This window comes from Ascaphus truei, chromosome 3 (genome assembly GCF_040206685.1).
Source record: "Ascaphus truei isolate aAscTru1 chromosome 3, aAscTru1.hap1, whole genome shotgun sequence".
Taxonomy (NCBI): Eukaryota; Metazoa; Chordata; class Amphibia; order Anura; family Ascaphidae; genus Ascaphus; species Ascaphus truei.
The window spans coordinates 74,801,285-74,821,587 of record NC_134485.1 but is presented as its reverse complement, the minus strand read 5'-3'; the positions used below and the strand labels follow the sequence as shown (position 1 = coordinate 74,821,587).

The window sequence follows — 20,303 nt, the reverse complement described above, 5'->3', positions numbered from 1 at the left end:
AACCTTCGGCAGCATGGACAAAGCCTTAAGGCCAAAGGGTGTGAGCCGTTTGCTGACGTTCGCTGATGTCTGGTGATGTTAAAGCTGCTCTATTTCAATCTGAAACTCACAAATTCCTTTATCCCCTGTACCCAGTTTTCCAACTCTATCTGTCCGTGATTTGACTGTATAACCCTGTTCTTTTAATGTAACCATGTATTTTTTATAACTCTGTGCCCAGGACATACTTGAAAACGAGAGGTAACTCTCAATGTATTACTTCCTGGTTAAACATTTTTATAAATAAATAAATAACATATCCCTGCTTCAGCACAGGTGGCTCGCATTGAGCCACCTGCGCTGAATCAGGGATATCCATTCCACCTGGCCTGTTGCTGGCCCTCGAGGATTGGCGTTGGCCACCCCCGTCACAGAGCTTCCCTTATCATCACGTATTCCCTTATCACCAGGAGGATTAGGCCAGTACAGGCCTTACTTCCTGTTTTTCCGGTTGAGCGCACTTTTGCCCAAATCAAAGATGGCCACCATATGCTTCACGCTCAGTGATGTGGCACAACATGTATTCCCAACAGATACAGCGCACGCCGTGGTTCTTATTTATCTGGTATGTTTATTCATTCCCTCGAGTGCTGTACACATTTTTTTTAAATGTTGTTCCATTACTTGTGGCTCACCTTTGGTCAGGTGAGCGCGTCATGTCAATAAAGCTCGTTGAAAAAAACGTATTGACGTCAGAACCGACGCACAGTAGCGGCGTCCCCGATAGGCTTGCAGCCTGATTTCCTCACAGGTCAGAGGATTCTGTTGGTGACGCCGGTGACTGCGCTTTGTCGCTCTGACGTAACGACGCTCTGGACGGTGGCTGCTAACTACGCACGCGGGAGCCGGAGCTATTCACCGCGCGCAGCTAAGTGATTTGTCCTCCCTCTTCTCTGTCCGTCATCACGTTCCGCTGTAACGACCGCCGCATAACCGCCGAACCCGTGATTCCACCGCGCCATGCCGAAGAATAAAGGTGAGGGGGGAGAGCGAGCGTCCGAGGGCCTGCGGGGTGGAAGGTGAGGGCCTGCGGGGTGGAAGGTGAGGGCCTGCGGGGTGGAAGGTGAGGGCCTGCGGGGTGGAAGGTGAGGGCCTGCGGGGTGGAAGTGGGAGCCTACGGGAGGGAATTTTTGGGGGGGAATGTGGGGGCATGCGGTAGGGGGGAAGGTAGGGGGGAAGGTGGGGGCCTGTGGGTGGGGTGTGCTGGAGGGAAGATGGTGGGGCCTGCGGCAGGGAAGGAGGGGGGCCTGCGGCAACCCATGAGGGTGCGTGACTGGGGGTGCTTATAAAAAATATGGGGGGAGAAGAGGGTTACTCAGTCTGAGCTTAGTACCTCGTCTTACACTGCTGTCATGTCCTGAGAAGTCCCATTCTAGAACCGAAATGTTGATTCTGATCAAATTAAACATTATTTTTCATCACTAGAAAAGTCATGTGACTGCTGATTCTTTAATAAAAAATAAAAATTCTAATAATATATTTTATTTTTTCAGTGGCACTTCAAGAAAAATAGATTACTGGACATGTGTGCGTGTATTGAATAAAGCAATACATCACCCAAACCAATGGTCTGAAGGTCAGCACACAAATCTTGTGTTGAAGAGTATGTTATACTCAAGGAAACCAGTAACATTTCGGTCCGAAGGAAAGTCCTTTTGTATAGAACCGAAACGTTGGTGTACTTTGGGCTGTAATATATTCTTCAATACTTCAAATGTGTGTGCTTTATTGTTTCAATCAGACCGTGGGCGGGCAATAAAGTGAGGTGGTGAGGGAGGACTCTAGCTGTACAAGCACTTGCTGAAGGTGACATCACACACGGAGTAGCTAGAGGAAATCAAACCCTATATAAATCTTTGATTAAAAAAACTCTTATAGGTGTCTGATTTTAGGTTAAAATAAAGTGTAAATCATCCAGATGTGGCCCCTTAACACTTTGAGTGTTGAAGCAGTTGTGTTGCCTGAGTTCCACGGCCCCTCAGGAACGATGGCAGCCATTTTGGAGGAATTGGAACAGGAGGGCCATGTCTGTTTCCTTGCTGGTTAGGTCGCGTAATGCGCTCCATGGGAACACAGGATGTGATTTAACGCAGGAGAAAAACATGATATTTACAGAACTTGTTTGTCTTTTGAAATGCATCAGCTTATCTCCACTTCTCCATTGTTAGTCTGGGTACCAGAGCTTTAAACTACAGCGTCTGCTACAAGAAGTCACCCTGGAAGATCATATAGAGAAGCCCCAAAGTAGAGTCCTCATGTATACTACTGGCAAGAGCAATGGATGAATTGTTAACACACCACTGCATTATTGGAGAACCAAGATATGGCTTTAATATGGATACCAATATGGTGAAGGAACATGATCGGCTGTCTCAAAAAGTAGCAGCATGGTTGGGAGGGGAAATTGAGAAGCGGTGGCTTTACCGTTTGCATGATATCAGCTTTGACCAAGTGATCAGCATGGAACCGTATTGGGGAGAATTTTACAATTTTAATTAAGATGTATGGAGTGGTCAATAATTGCAGAGGGAGTAATATGAAGCATGGTGGTATTGAGGTTCTAGTTCATCAGAGCATATTTTTTTTGGAGGCAGCAGTAACTGTCTCAACGAAGGAGATGTTGGTCAGAAGGTTATTGCAGAGGTGACGAAATGTCACATCAATATTAAGGGATATGGACATAGAGCACTTCTTACAATGCAGAAAAGGATTTAAGGGTAGGTGAACTATCTAAAGAAGTGATGTAGTAGATGGACCATCTCTGCCTTGAATTAGTTGGTATAGTTTGCAGTTTAAGTATCTTCACGCTTGTTAAATGCTTGGCTGAGAGACCCTTTCTGACACTGCTAAAATATTCATGCAGTGGCCAAGGCTCTGAGGATGCAATCTGTCTTTGCTGGACCTATACCCAGAGCTGTCTGAATCGCACACAGATACCAGTCTTTCAGCCACAGACCGTGCTGCCTCCTGGCTATTCCATCAAGCTTTAGAAGGGAAGCATAGCTGAGGAGCATGGTCATGACTGGAAGACCATTAGGAGATCCTTACCACCTTGGAGACAGCAGTAGTAGGAGGAAGCAGCATGGTGGTGGTATATGCGGGTGAAATATTTTAAAGCCACAATCGGCTCGAATGAATTCACATGGGAGTGTTCTGTAACGATGGGTCTCCTAGTGCCGGAAAGCAGCAGTCATACACCCAGAGAAGACACAATGGTTATTAACAAATTTCATCATTTAAAAAGAATACTGCCTTGTAGTTCAGTTACTGATTGGGTCGCTAGCTGCTTCCTATCGGAGTACAATTTTAAGGAGCTTAAAGTTGCCTATAATAGAGCAAAATGTTAAATGGGCAGAATGACAATTGCTTGGCTAGTATATAAAGATCAAAATTTGTTAGTGTTGCATGGGTGAGCATTATTGCAGCTCTAGTACATGTTGCTAGGTGATCCCACAAATGCTTTGTGCCCTGGTAGCTGGAACTTGAGAATCACCGCTGCCCTCTTTCTAACAATATTTATCAGCCCCTAATTAAACAGTATTACTAGCACGGCGTATATGTTCAACAGTATTTGTTGTGGTTTTTAGGGCCTAAAATTAAAAAAAACAATTTAGCTGTAATGCATCACTTACATTTTGAAACAGACTTTATAGATGGGGGGGGGAGGGAAACTTTTTTAAAGGAAATAAAAAGAATGTAAGTGTAACCCTGCCTGCCTGACTTCTAGGGGCATCACATCGGTGTGTTCAATATGGCTACATGGGGGGGGATTCTGGGTTTAGGTGGCTGGGCGATGAGGTAGCGAGATTGTAGAGTAATGGGCGCCATGAACTTTTGTCGTACAACTCCATTATTTGTGTCAATCACCGGTACCGCTCATACACACTGACAAAGTTGCACTGTATTTTATACTATACATACATGAATACGTGTCTTCCATCAGTGCCCAGTCTTAACACTCACATGGAGCAACTTTGACTTAGTTGCTCTGAATAGGTGTTGGACCTGGGCCCCCTTTGTTTCAGAACCAGCATCGGTACGAATCCGATTTATTCTGGGCCCCTATGGGAATCCTGCTGGGTCATCCTTACTTGACTCTTTTTTTTTTTTTGCCTGTTTAGGAACTGCCACTTCCATACAGACTGAGTAATATTAGTGCTGATCTGTTCACACCCAGGAGCCCTCTTTCCTGAGTCCCTCTGGCGTGCCATATTCCTTATCCTTAACTACTCAAGACTCCATTCCTTCTTGTGGGAATACTAACTTAAATGGTAGTATTCCTATCTACAACATAATAAACGGGGAAGGCCTGGTCTATGTGATTTCTTGATAAGTATGTTTATCTACTCTCCCCGAAGCGCCTCTCCTCTTGACCTCCGGGAACCTAACTGTTTAGAATAGTCTTTCCTCAAATATCCCTACGTGAGGTCTGGATTCCCATAGCAAACGAGGGGGGGGGCGGCATATGACGGCCATGTTGTACACCCTTTTTTTAGGAAGGGGGTTACAAAAGCAAAATGGTTTTCATTTGATCTGTGTAGAATTGACAGCCATGCTTGTTACCAAAGAAACAAGTACATGTAAAAGCATCCAATCTGAGACACTTTTAGACCAGACGCTATGATTTGTTTGTAAACCTGGCAAGCCAGCACTTGCAGTGGGTCTGATTTCTACTAGATACTACCTTTTTTGTGTTCTATTGATGTGCTGAACAGGAGTGTGCATAGTCTGAGTTCCTCCCTTATCTGTATTGCATGCTGGGATAGGGTGGTTTGAGTAAACTTGATTGAAACTACCCCCATTTTAAAGCCCTAATGAGGGGGGGGGGAATCCTTAATTTTCAAGAAACCACAACATTTAAATGTTTGCTTGATTATTGTTACATTTGTGTGAGGAAGACCATCACTAAGTTGTCAGGATGCTTATTCCTCCACATTAATTGAAAGACCACTCCATTATGATGTGTAAATGCAATGTGCGTTTGTCCTGGTTCCCAACATTCGTTGATGGGTAAAATCCATATTCATAGCACTCGTCGTAATGGGTACTAAGAGCTTAAAATGGTCACACTTTTGCAAGCCTTCACAGATCTTGTGCCCATGTATCCTTGAGTAGGAAATTATATTCAAAATGGCGCTAAAACATCCAGCATCCCATGCTAGTGTGTGATAGCTGTTGGGATTTTAGCTTGCAGGCCTGACCTGTGATTAAAAGTAGAGATGTGAAAGTTTCGCACAAGGCCGCTAACCATGGGAAACTTGCCTTTTTTTTTTTCTCAAGTTGTGCATAAGCCACAGGTACATTTTTAATATGGAAACACAAGATTTTCTAAAATCGCTGGATTTGCTTAAAAGGTGCACACCAAGTTAAGCTCGCTGGCAATTTTGCTGAAAGTTTACTGTTTTAATTAGTCCCTTTTTGAGGCTCTGTGAAACAGCATTTTGCAAGGCATCCAAATTTGTTAAATTTAAAAAAAAATACATTTTGCAAAAGCACCTTGAACTGGTGTGTCCGTGTGTCCGTGTGTCCGTGTGTCCGTGTGTCCGTGACATTTGTGCCCCAGTGTATTGCTCTTCACTGTCATATCTGTGGCCACTTTTAATACACTGCTAGTTTGCCAGTGTATTAATTGGTGGCATTTTTCTTTTTACACACTTTAGGTAAGGGAGGTAAAAACAGAAGACGTGGTAAGAATGAAAATGAGTCTGAAAAAAGAGAACTGGTGTTTAAGGAAGACGGACAAGGTAGGTTTTTTTGTTTTTCAGGGAGAGGGCAGTTTTATCTTAAAATACACGTTAAAGTAACATTAAAATTGTCTAGCAGACAATGAACTGTCATTTCATCAATCTGTCACTTCACAAATTCTGTAATGCATGTAACGTTCATAGGGTATCTTGTCTGGGATTAATTTATAGACTGGCATATAATTTATAAAATTGTGATTATCTTTTGGCAACTAGGTGGTTAATGGTTTTGACGCTCAAAAAATAAGCTCTGAAATTCCGTGAACTTTTTTTTTTTTTTAACTGCAACTCAAGCCATTTTAAACAGAACTACTAACATTTACAAGACTTGATATTGCTGCATGCAGGGTTTAAGACGTGTCAACATGGGGAGATGTTTCCCCTAAATAGACAATTTTTTTTTTAATTTTATTAAAAAAATGTCTTCTGTTTGGTTACTGTAAATTCGAAGGGCCAAATATTTGTACGATCCATTGGTTTATTCCATAGCATTTGCACATTGAGGCAGGGGGTGGTGAGCATTAGATGCATCTCTAAGCAGTTTGCTTCAACTTGGAGACGTCTTAAATGAATCCTATTTCGATGCAAAGATCACATTTGAGTGTTTGCTCTGCACTTAGTGACAACAGACTTAAGATCATATGTAGATTGCGCATTCAAATACAAATGGCCTTGGACAGAAGTGTCCAGCCTCGCTGGAATAACTGGTTGACACATTTCCTAAAGAGACATTTTTTTGTTTGTTTTTGTTTAGGCAGTGGCAATGCTGTAAATGTTTTAAATGTGTTTAAAAGCAGGTTGGCACTGTTATAAATCGTGTTTTATCACAAGTTTTATACACTTTTTGCAAAAGTGGTAGGGTACAGAAACAAACACGAGGGGATAAAGGAGGATCCTTTTTTAATTTTTTTTATTATTATAATACAAAAATATTTTCTCTGTAGAATATGCCCAGGTAATCAAGATGTTGGGAAATGGCAGACTGGAAGCCATGTGTTTTGATGGTGTCAAGAGGTTATGCCATATTAGAGGAAAACTGCGAAAAAAGGTAAGTCATTTTGCTAAAAAAAAAAAAAAAAAATCTTGGTCCTTAGATGAGCATTGTCCATATGTACGATCGGTAATTTCCAAGTTGTCTGAGCGTACACCAAATAATGTATCTAATGTTTATAAAATCTATAGCGAATCTGCAACAAAATTACAAAGGAAGGTAATGGGTGTTCCACATTGAACCTGAATTTTACGTTTACGGATGATTGTACATTAATAATCTTAATAGTTCAGGTCTTATTTGTTACTAATGCATATTCTTGCATGTATTGCATTTCAGTTGCATGAGATTCCTGTAATGTTGTGCGACAATGTCGATTTTAATACTTAAAGTAAGAAGATGCTGGCGCATTTCAAATTAACATTGTATCTCCATGGACTTTCTTCTTGTGCAGTTCAGTGTACATAATCAGCTCTATATAGTAGGGGAACCTCTGCTGAAACTCCAAAATAGTAACCGGAGGGGATAGCAACATGTGCTGGTACCTTTTTAAAGCAATAAAGTACAATATGGACTTGCCTATTTCAGATAACGATATATGTTTTGTATTCCAGGTTTGGATAAACACGTCAGACATCATACTGGTTGGTTTACGAGACTACCAAGTACGTATTCAGGACGCTTGTCACGTTTTAGTGTTTAAATATGTTTTAAAGGAATTGTCCCTCATTGGACCAAGGTGAACTAATGGAAGTGGCGTAATTAATTTATAATGACTACTAGCACTCAACAATTATTTTTTTTTTTTTTTAGTTTTAAGAGATCCAGAAGGTAGGTTCCAAAAATACTTGCTCTGTGTATTACATACACCATAGTTGGTTATTTAGAGAGAAACTTAAATGCAAATTGGGCTGTTGAAAACTTAGGGTGCGCTCAGGGTGCCGTGCGCGTGTCGCCGATCAGGACTTTCTAATGTTGGACAATGAGGTATAGCAAGCTAAATGCTCCTCCTGGCGGCCAAGTCGCGCATTGATGCTGCGACATTTTGCCAAGACAAGTTAATTTCTATCAGGCCGCAGTAGGGTCACATGAGCTGGTTCAGCCAATGAGAGCGAACCAACTGTGACGCGTTCGCCACGCCCAAAATCGCCTCCCTAATCTCCCTCAGCCCAGTACATTGGATGTTCACACATCGCGTGGGAGATGGCTGCATGCAAGTTCGGGTGCGCGCACTCTACATCGCGACGCCGGCACATTGTGCGCAGGCTTAAAGTACAAATTGTACAAATATGAAATGAAAGTAGCAATACTTAATCTACAGCTCTCTTCGGTATTGTGCACAGAAAACAGGACTGGCAGAAGCCACTGGTTCTAGTATCATAAGATAGCTGCAAATAGAACCTAAATAGGAGGAGACAGGAACAACTGTTGCGCAAAAAGCATAAAAGAATTTGAAATAGAAAATACAAAAGAAAACAAAAAGTATAATAGACACGGGTAAGTACGACTACGCTTATAGTACTGGCTACAGCGTGCAGCCGCAAACCAACTCAATGTAGTCTGTAGCGACCGCCCATTGTCGGTGTGACGTCGCAGCTCCCAAAATCGCTGTAATCTAAAGATTTTGAGATTTACAGAGACAGCCGCACCATGTGACTGGCAGAAAGCCAATCACATAGCATATCTGCCTTCCCCCTAGCTGACGTCACCGCCCCTTGCCTCCAGCTACATCGCAAACCGGAATGCAGCGTTCTCTATGGCGACGTGTAATGTCGCTGTAGCCAGTACTATAAGCGTAGCCTAAGGGGGCGGTGTTTGGGGCCTGACCCCCTTCAGGCCCGTTCCCACAAGCTGAAAGCCACTGTCGTTCTTCCCTTAGATTAAAACAAACCCACTTTCTTATGGTGCAGCAATGTGGACAAAATCCAGCTATTGGTCTGATCCAATACTCTTCACTGCTCACTCGAGTCCCAGCCTGGGACTCGTGTATAGCCTGGGACTCTAGTGAGTTGCGAGGAGTATTATATCAGACTAATAACTGGATTTTGTACACATTACAGAAGCATAATGTGTTAAAAGAAATCAATGGGGGGAGAGAAACAATTGTAAGATGACATTTAGCTGAAGTGGAGACATTTTGAAACGTAACAATTTTTGCACTTTTTACACACTTTATGGGGAATGCAATCTTGTAAAGTGAAGTGCAATAATTATATTGCTTAAAACACGTGATTTACCCTTTAAATATGTTGCTAAATGAGTGGCTCAGTGCATAGATACTGACTGCTAAACCACGACTGTTTGAATCGGGGAAACTTGTTTCAGTTTCCGGTGTCTGATCCTTTATGATCTTGGGCAAGTCACTATGTCCTGTGCCATCGGCACTAAAATGATAGATTATAACATCTGGGCGGGGAATGTCCGTAACATTCCTGTGCTGCGTACTATGTTCTATACTGTGATTGTGAAGCGCTTTGAGTCCCATTGGGACAAAAGTGATATATTAAATAAATAATAATCATTTATTTCAATGTTCAATTGTTTGCTACTGATTCCAAAGAATTTATTTGAAATTTTAATGGTTTGGGATGATTGGGTGAAGTTTAATTAGAAATGCAACAGGGCCCAATATGAAGTACATGATGTAACAAAATATATAAAAAGGTGTTCTGATGCTGTATGGCTTTGCCACAATTAACAGTCCCTGATAATGTTTTTGACGACCTTGATGCCATGTACAAAGCCCCCATGTCATTTTGACAGTACAAACGAAACATTGAGGACTCGGCTGCGATTTGTAACTAATCTGTCCTTGAATTGCCACCCATATTGTTTCTTCAATGTAGCTTTTATAATAACTTGCAATGTTGCATGGTTACTAATTAGACCAAAGCTCCGCTACACTACAAGGAGATAAGGGTAACCACATTTTTAGATTTGTAGTTGGACAACATTTGAAATAAACCGATTTTGCCCTGTTTCCTACATGGCAGTGGGTACTAATTGGCATTAGTGCCTCCCTCCGTATTGATAGGACAGGAAATTCTTCTGCAGTGACCTGGTATATAAGCCCCTCCCTTTCCTTGCATGAGCAGTCTTTCCTGTCCTGCAGTATAGCAGTAGGTTGTGAGCCAACAGTGCTAGTGAGCCTACTCTGGGGGGTTGTCAGCATCTCTCCCCTTAAAGCTCAGGCAGAATCGCTGTCTGGAAAAGCCAGCCGGAGGCCCTGCGACCAGGCAGAACGCAGGCAGACCGGAATGCTTGGATGGGGTAAGGCACGCTGGATCGCTCTGAGCAGGAAACAGAGCGCACACGCTCTCCTTCTCAGCCCCTTAAAGCAACGGTGTGATGGTGCCATGCAGACCCCACCATAGAGCATTTGCCCCTTTAAGACCATCTGTGATGCAGTACCTCCTAGGGTCAGTGAGGGGAAGGTGGCTAACAATCCAGACTATGTGCGGCTTGCACTAAACCAGAATATGTGCCGTTTATGGCAAGCCAGTGCTCAAAGTAATTATGCCGAGTGCTTAAGTCTGCGGCCAGGGGCCCAATGATGCCATTTCCACTCCGATCTTGTGTGAGGATACGGTGTCTTGCATTATGGCTAAACAGACCCCAAAGAAATCGAGGTTACAAACGACCTTGGAAACGGAAGGAGCATCTTCGTCAGGAGTCTGGCATGCTATAGCTACAGCAATACCTGGAAGGAGAGTACTGTGATTCATCTGATAATAGGGACTGAATGGAATTGGTCTGATGGAAAGAGTCTCTGGGTGACCAATTTCTCAAGATGTATTCCTTATTTTCACAAAGATGTCAAAAGTTGGGAAATGCCTTAAAGGTGGATGCAGGAAAGACTACATTACTAGTGGAAGATGCAGTGGCGTTTCGTGACACATTGGATTAAAGGATGGCGTGTCCTGAAGAAATCCATTCTGGCAGCATGTCTCGCTTGCAAGCTTATAGTAGCAACAGACAAATCTGTCCAAGTTCAACCTATGCTAAATTTTAGGTGACAAGTACTTATATTTGCATTTATAGTAGATTCATTCAGATAAAGGCAAACAAAAAACCTCAGTGAAATATCGAATGATCTCATAAGGGGAAAAATAAATTCCTTCCTGACTCGAAATATTGGCAATCGGATTACTCCCTGGATCAACATCCTTCCCATGTTTAGTTATTTGATATATCCCTGTATACCTTTCCTTTCTAAACAAAAAATGTCCAGTCTTATTTATTTATTTATTTTTTTATATATTTTTGGAAGATATCTATTGTATCTGCCATCAGTCTCCATGGGTTATGAATTTCACATTTTAACTGACCTTACTGTGAATAACCCCTTCCATTGTTACTGATGATCTCCTTCCCTACAACTTTAAGGGATGATCTGTCATTTGTACTGCCCTTGGGATGAATAGTTATTTTGAAAGCTCCTTGTGTTATCCACAAATATATTTATTTATAGTTATCATATCCCCTCTCACCCCTTTTCCAATGTAAAAGATGGTGTGGTGCCAAAAACGACTCCATATTCAAGGTGTGGTATAATGCTTTATAGAGGGGCATAATTATGTCCTGGTTTCCCAAATGTATAACCATACATTTATCTGTATTAAACCTAATCTGCCATTTACCTGCCTACATTTCCAGTCTATCAAAGGCTTTCTTGAGAGAAATTACATCCTGCTCTGATTCTACCACCATACACCATTTTAGTGTCATCTGCAAAGATAGTTTGCTCTCAAAGCCATCGGTGCGCAAACTGGGGAGACTGCGCTGGGTTTAGAGGCCCCGCGCGCTTCCCAAAGGCACTTAAATTAAGTGCCGGGCAAGCGACGAAGGCCTCTGTGAACCTTACCGTGGTTCAGCCGGCATCTGGAGACGTGTCGCCATGGCAAAGCGGCGGGGTCATGTGGCATCGTGTTGCTATGGCAACGTGACATCATGACATCGGGAACCACAGTAAGGAGGAGGGACGGGGACGCACGGAGAGCAGGACAACCGGCAGGGGGGCGCAGGGGAAAAATTGCGCTCCCCTGCTCTATGCCAACCCCATGGTCATTAATAAATAAGTTAAAAAGTAGTCGTCCCTATACCGATCCTTGATGCTCCACTTACAACTTTAGCACAACCTGACCGTTGGGCAATTTAGAGGCTGTGGAAAGCGGTGTCAGGAGAATCTCCATTCTATCGGCATTATCAGAAATCAAGACGGTTATGGACCTATATAGCAGAAGCATTGCTGGATGAAGTGCACCACTCCAAGAAACATGGTCCTGTCGGTGGCAGCAAGAAGACTGCTGTTTGACTTGCAAGAACAACTTGTTCTCTTCCCTGAATTTCATTTTCAGAGAACTAGACATTATAGCTAAAGTATCAGGCACAATGCCTCTCTCTTTAACACCCCCCCCCCCCCCCCCCAGGAAAAAGGGGGACAAAGTATTCTTTTCCGTGGCCGTAATTTTTTTTTTTTTTTTTTCAAGTTTGCATTAAACTTGGTGAGCCCAGCAGTATGTGATCGGAGGAAGAGTACCTCCAATGTGCTACTGTATGAGCACAACCCATAAGGAACAACTGACATTTGTAGAAGAGCCTCAACAGAATCTGTTTTGGAGATCTTGAAATTCTTCTGTGAAGCAAAAACCTTGATCAATGTAATTCAAGATGTCAAACCCGAGGATTGGTTATTTTCAATAGATTTAAAAAGATGTATTCCTGCACATACCAAGTGCGCAAGCATACCGAAAATATTTAAGGTTAGCAGTAAACGCAAGGCATTCACAATATACCACATTCTGTTCGGCTTGACTCTCTCTCCCAGTATCTACACCAAGGTGTCTGTTGCTTTTAGTCGCCTAATTTAGAAGAGCAGGAATTCAGATCTAGCCGAGCGGCTGAACAATCTCTGCAAAGATATTCTGATACAGCATATGGAGAAAGTGATTGTTCCTGGAGTGGCACGTACGAATAATAAACTCGCAAGTTAATTCCATCTCCGTCCGAAACGTTCCTGGGAGTCCTATTCCAAATGGAACAAGAAGGGGTTTGTCTATCCCACTGCAGAATTGCAATTGGCAATACAAGGGAATGTGAAAACCGACTAGAAAAACCCATTACACACACTTCATACAATGGGAACTTTTTTCTTTTAGTTCTAGAGTTTAAACTCTCTCAACTACAAGAAAAGTTTGCATTATATGACCATAATACACTATTTGTGTTTTTCTGTTTCCACATATTCCCTGGGCCTACACATTGTGCCCAAGAAAACCAGCGACTTATACTGACCATTTTGGGTGTTGGAGAAAAGATAGAGATACTGTATATATCTATATCGCCTGTTTTTACCTTGACACAAAATCTCTGTACCCTTTTTTTTTTTTTTTTTTTTTCTGTATTGGTATCACTGATTTAACCAAGAGATTACGTTTGTGGCGCTGATTGTGTGCTCTTTCTGTTCAATTGGCAATACAAGCTACGAAGGTCAGGTCTTGGCAAAAGACTGCATGATTACCTTGCTGGGAAATTCGCTTCAACGCTAAATATGATTAAAGGCATAAATATGGTCAAATCCGACGACCGTAAAATACGTTGCGAGGCAAAGGGAAAACCAGAAGCACAAAGCTTCTAACTCTGACAATATCCAGTCATTCTTCGGACGAACGCAGTTTCATCCATCCTCTTATATATTTAAAAAAAAAAAACAAGCAACACAGTACCGGACCCAACAATACGACAGCTGGTGTTCTAAGCCGAACAATCATCCATCCAGGAGAATGGGAACTGGACACGCAAAAGCTCATACTGCCCCCAAATAGATCTGATGGCAACACATCAAAACAAGGAGGGAACATTTCTGCTCAAAGTACTCTCGCCATCTTGCCAGCCAGGTAGACACTTTAAACTTTTGTATTGAACATCTATTTTCCTACTGATACCTCTTATAGCGTAAATCCTTAGAATATTAGACCAGATAGTAGCAATAATATCTTCCTGGCCAAGGATCTAGTTTTCTGGTGAGTTTGGCACTTGACCTACCTTGGCATCTCCCACTGTCTCAAAATTCTGAAACTAGGACTATTGCCGAACTCAGAACTAAAAAAAAAAATAGGCCCTAGCAGCATGGAGGTTGAGCAGCAAGCGTTAAAGTAAAAGGGCTGTTCCGACAGAAATATAAACACAGCCAGAAAATACTCAACCTCGTCAATTTATAGTGTCTGGCGCTGTTTTCAGGAATGATGTAGGAACATGAGCACTGACTTGCAATCCTTCCTGTCACCCTGGTTGCATTTCTACAGGCTGTGTTTAAGAAAAGCCTTGCCTGCTTTATTAAGGAAAGATCTAGCATGATTAGTGCTGAGATTTCTACAGGCGATCGGGCACCTGAGACCACAAATGACATGTATATTACCACCGTGGGACCCTTCTCTAGTGTTGGACATTAGTAGATCTTTACCTGTTTGAACCTTTGCAGCAAATAACGTTAAGACTATTAACGTATAAGACAGTATTGTTTATAGCAATTACATCTGCAAGAAGAGTGGAAGCATTGCAGGTTCTCTCTGCCCGAGAACGTGCTGCCTTTTTCCCCCCAGCAAGACAAAGCAGTCCTAAGACCTATATCACGTTTCCTTCCAAAAGTCGTGTCCATTTCACCTGAATCAAGAGGCCAATCTATCATTCTGCCCGACAACTGCGAATCCTAATGTGGTGAGACTACTTAACTTAAATGTAGTAAGGTGTTTGAAGGTAAACGTACTCCAATTTAAAAAAAAATACAGAATCATTGGATTATAATCGGAAAGTCCTAGTAGAGTGCAGCAAACGTCGAGGGAAACCATATGACGATGGATTACATAATGTATCAAATTTGCTTAAAACCTTAAAGGCAAACGGGTCCCGTTGGGCAGGGGTGTGCTAACTAGGGGAGCACAAGATTTTTATGGGGGGAGGAGTGGCTCGGCACTTGCAGAGGCCCCGCGTTCTTCCCCCAAGGCATTTAAATTAATGCCAGGGGATCACGTGCCTCTGCAACGTCCCTTACCATGTCTTCGACGACGCAGCAGGGATCACGTGACCTCCGCTACGTCATTTGACGCCAAAGACAAGGATGGCGGCGTGAGCAGGGAGGAACAGCTGGGAAAGTTTATGCACCCCTGCCATAGGAATAAAGGCACATTGGACCAGGGCAGTTTCTACCTGATGGACTTTCAAAGGCCAAGCATCTCCGTGGCAAATTTGTAAATCTGTAGTCTGGTACTCGTTCACACCTTTGTAAAATACGAAAAGCTGGACGTAGGAGCCTCGGCTGACGCAAGCTTTGTCAGAGTTCTGCAAGCGATTCTAGTGTGATGGAACAGTTCACTAAAGCAGGGGGGCGCAAACTTCTTTTTTGCCGGCGGTCCCCTCACTCCCGCGCCCCCCCTAACCCCCACTTACCTGCGCTCCGGCGTAGGGCAACGTGACGTCACATGACCTTGCTGCGTCATTTTGACACCGCGTTGCCATGGCGACGAAGGAAGCCGCCGGAGCTTAGATAAGTAAAGGTTTACAGAGGCCCTACAGCTCCCCCGGCACTTAATTTAAGTGCCTTCGGGAAGCGCACAGGGCCTCTGTAAACCCTGCACCCCCCCAGTTTGCGCACTGCTGCACTAAAAAATGGTGTATTGTCCTTCCCTCCCATTAGGTGAGCTTTGGTATATCCCAATTAGTACCCAGTGTCATGTGGGGAACAGGAAAATAGAAAATTTATTCCTTTTACCATTTTCTTTTCCTGTACTCCACTAATGGCAGTGGGTACATTATACCCTCCCTGTAATTAACATACAGAAGCCATCTTTATAGCTATAGGAGAAACCGAAGACTGCCTCTGCAGGGAAGGGTTTATATTCCAAATCCCTGCAGAAGCATTTCCTGTCCTACCTATGCAGAGGGAGGAGCCAATGCAATTAATATCCACTGCCATTAGTGGAGTACAGGAAAAGAGATATTATGGTAAACTGAATACATTTTCTAGATGGAGAAAAGGGTGCTCAAATAGTTCCAGGATATAAATGTATCTTGACTATCAATGAAGTAAGAAAAAACTCATGCATGGAGTGGGTATTATAATTGAATGGTATTGGTAATCTTGAAATCATCAATAGCAATGAACCCTCCTGAAGGTGACAGTCAATAATGGTGTCCCAAAAATGCAGTAACTTCATTGGGTGTAAAGATAAATGTAGATGACAATCCAACAGCAAACCTTGATTGATAAAGCACCCAATACGTGCAAAACTCGTAGGAGGGTTCCTATACCTCCTTGTGGTGATGTATCTACTATCATTTAAATTTTAAAAAAATACTATAACCTGTCTGGCTCCCTTGGCTGTGCGCTGCTATTTTTGTATATTACATCTGAATACATTTTCTATTTTACGTCTGCTTCCATGGTTTCCATGTTATAGAAGTTTTCATTGTAGTTTTCCAAACTACAATGAACTTCTATAACATGGAAACCGCATACAATTAGTACCACTTGGCTTTCCTAGTCTGCCCATTTTCCTATCTTACTATCTTACTATATATTTCTGAAAGCATTGTATGTGTCTGTCTGTACTGTGTTCCCTGTCCCTAGCGGCAATCGCATTGGTCCCTTGGCCCGCCCGCCCCCGCACACCTCTCATTGGCCTCACACACTCACACCACAGCTTCAGGCCCCCTTGGCCCGCCCCCGCACACCTCACCACTGCCTCACTCTCCCAGCCTTCACTGAGCTTTGGGAACGCTTCACAGCACCTAACTCTCACTGCTCTGGGAGACGACGCTTCAAAGCTCTCACCTCTCAACGCACTAAACCCTCACCGGCTGCTACCACCACAATAAGGAATCCGGTACAGACTCTTCTCTATATATATTTTTTTCACCTAAACCGCACGATCACCTGCGCACACTGGACAACGCACGCATCTCCTACACTGACTCAACACACTCCCCCCCCCCCCCCCCCACCCGTCCACCCCCGCACACCACAACCACTACCGTGGAGTGTAGCCCACAAACACCCTCCCCTGTGCCACACCACTACCACAAAACACTCCCTTAGGCCGCAAACACCCTCTACAAAACACTACCGTGCCACACAACCTGACCCGCACCTCCCCCAAAGACGCACGTAGGCCGCAAAATCAACAACACCTCCCGTAGGACGCAATAACCCCTGTCCGGCACCAACACACCTCACATGCAGCCTCCTCACACATCAGTGCTTCACCGGACGAACGAAGCACTCCTGTAGCTCCGGCCGCCACACACAAAACACTCCCCACACCACAAAACACTCCCATACCAGGCACCCCACACAAAACACTCCCCACACAACAAAACACTCCCGTGGCACGCACCACACACAAAACACTACCGTGCCCAACAACCCGACCCGCACCTCCCAAAAACACGCACGTGGCCCACACAATCACCAACACCTCCTGTCCAACCTAAAAAACACCCTCCGGCCCCAACACACCTCACCTGCAGCCTCCTCACACATCTGTGCTTCACCGGACCACCAAAGCCCTCATGTAGCTCCTGACTCCACCCACACAACACTCCCGTAGCCCGCAAACACCCTCCCCTGGCCCAGACCACAAACAACAAACACTCCCGTGCAACACAAACTCACCCGCACCTCCCATCACCACAACCCGACTCGCATCTCCACAAAAACGCACGTGCACCGCAAAAAAAAAATAACCTCCACTAGGACGAGTCAAAAACCCTCCGGAGCCAACACACCTCACCTTCAGCCTCATTACACACAAATACACTGCACTCATCTTTTCTTACCAACAATTTTACCAACACACACACTTAAAGATTACATGCAATACAATACTCTCAACAATCGACACAACCATCTTTCACCAAGCATTTCCAACAATAACATTTTAAGAACTAACAACTGAAACAAGTAACATACACTTACAAAAATTTCCCTCATATACATGTGCTTTATACTGTTTTTTTTTTTTGTTTTTTTTTTTTTTTTTTTACAAATAAACTTTTCACAAATATTACATAACATTCACATGACATTAACAGTTTGCAATACAACATTTAAACATACTTATTCACGGTTCACATCCTGGGCAACGCCGGGTCTCTCAGCTAGTCTGCTATAAAACCAGACCCTATTTGCATGGCTTTCTTTTGTATTTGGTGTATTTCTATTGCAAGCATTTTGTTTCTATTCCCCTCTATTATCCCCTACCACTTGTATTACTCTAACATTCTTTTTCTTAATAGGATAACAAAGCAGACGTCATCCTAAAATACAATGCAGATGAAGCTAGAAGTCTAAAAGCATATGGGGAACTTCCAGAACATGGTAATGGCAGCAATGATACATTTAGTAGGCATTCGTTCTGCTTTAAGGATTTTTTTTAAGGGGGAGCTAAAAATCTACTTTTTTTTTTTTTCCAGCTAAAATCAATGAAACTGACACATTCGGTCCTGGGGACGATGATGAAATCCAGTTCGATGACATCGGAGATGATGATGAAGATATTGATGATGTAAGTGTTTGTTTAAAATATAGTAGACATCTTACATTTTGACATACATAGCGTAACAAACTCCAGTGAATGTCTTGTACTAACGCCTCCTGAGAAAATTCAGTGTGATCTTCAAGACCTGAACCGTCTCAGACTATATACATTGTTTAACTATAGACCAGCATTGCACTGTATTTGTCTGTGCCCCTAAGCACTTTGCTGCAGCTCTAACATTTTCTTTTCTTTTTACTCCCTGTAACTTAAATCAGATTTTTATTTAAGTTGGCCGTAGCGCCCGTTTCATGCATACTTTAACACAAGATTGTAGCTTAAGTTGCAAGTGGATGCATGCATTTATCCTCATCGTCTGCCCATGCACTCTGAGGCAAATGTCCTTAAAACTAGTTGACTTCGATAGCAGAGGTCTGTTTCAAAGTAGTATCTCGGGAGAAGACTACTGTCAACCAAAGCTATTCCTCCGCTCCTATTCCGGATTCCACTAATATCCGTTTTCCTTTTGCAGATCTAAACTGAAGTTTATTCCATTCCAATTTCCAAGGATTGTTTTGATTTGAGTGAAGTCCGCCCGTTGAAGATGCTCTGCTCAATAACATTTATTTTCACAGTTTTAACGTATTTATATATTTTCCTTTAGAAATTGATAATGCCAGATAATCTGGAACATCTGAATTAAAAAAAAAAAAAAGTATTTTTGCAAATGTAGAGCTCTTATGTTGCTTTTGAGTTCTACATTACTGCTCCTACTACATCCATTTCAACACCTCGTGTACACCAATGTTTTTAAGGTTCCTAGTAATTATGTTGGTTACTTGATTTTGATTGGACACATTAAAATTTGTGTTTAGTCAGATGCAATATCTGATACTTCCTCCTCCCATTTAGTTTTCTTTTGTTTGGCTGCAGTGTTGACATGTGATTCAAAATATGAACTGGTATTCAGGTCCATATGCTTATGTTTTACCTTGTGACTATTTTTATACAAGTTTTCATAGTAAAAACACCAGAGATTTCATCCTCGTTTCCGTGATCTATCAATCCATACTGAAATATTAGTTTCAGATTGTGAAATGAATATGCTGCAAAAGTAACTGCATACTGTGGGTTGAAGATTCGATAAAGATTGACTAACCCTTTTCATTCATGTTGACTTGTTTTTTCTTTGTATTAAAACGTGGAATTTTATTATTTTCCAGCAAACAAATGCCTAACAATAATACCATATATCATTTTTTTTATTTGTTTTGCGTTTCGAGGTACATAAATATTTTTACTATATGTAAAGTGCTTTTACATTGTCAAGAGAAACTTGTGCATTAAGTAGGGAAAATACATGGCATTGAAGTCTGGAATTGCTGTATTATACATTTTACACAACAATCAAATGGTTACTTGCAGAATGAGACTATGAAAAACTGGATAACTTTTAGTTGAACACGCCTATTCTCATTAGCCGCATACACAGAAATCTAACCTTCTGCAGTCATTTATTTGGTTGGTCTAAGAATACGCAAATCGAAATGTCGCATGAATACAATGTTTTGTTTGTTTTTTTCCCTTCAGTGTACAAGTTCCTCTTTAGCAGCATAGATTTGTAAAGTATGCGAGTTGAAAATGTGTGTACAGGTGGATAGAGCTAAAACTTAAAGGCATATGTTTCAAAAACCTACCTTGAGTTATCCCAAATAATACAATTCATGGAAAGATGCCCTGAAATTTCTGAATGGAAAAAAATGTAATTAAAAAGTATAATAAAGACTTGTGCTTACATTTCAGTGTTTTATTTATTTTTTAATTTTTTTAAATCTGTCAGGACTAACAAGTTGTAGTCCATGATGGGTATGTGACGATTGAATAGTTTTTTTTAGCTAACAGGAATATAGGACCATTCCCTTTGCTCACACAAAATGAGCCTCTGAGCCTCTGTTTAAAGGACCAAAGTTAACTAATTCCAGTGGAGAATTAAAAAAA

General features: G+C 42.3%; 1 protein-coding gene across 1 annotated transcript; it reads left to right on the top strand.

Moving 5' to 3' along the window:
• The first annotated feature begins 812 nt into the window (after positions 1 to 812).
• LOC142491569 (eukaryotic translation initiation factor 1A, X-chromosomal) lies at positions 813 to 20,102 on the top strand. The gene is made up of 7 exons (XM_075594321.1): positions 813 to 1,015; positions 5,700 to 5,783; positions 6,728 to 6,831; positions 7,389 to 7,439; positions 18,067 to 18,148; positions 18,244 to 18,335; positions 18,838 to 20,102. Exons 1-7 carry the CDS (start codon positions 1,000 to 1,002, stop codon positions 18,841 to 18,843), a joined length of 435 nt encoding a protein of 144 aa, XP_075450436.1. The 5' UTR covers positions 813 to 999; the 3' UTR covers positions 18,844 to 20,102.
• Positions 20,103 to 20,303: the final 201 nt, after the last annotated feature.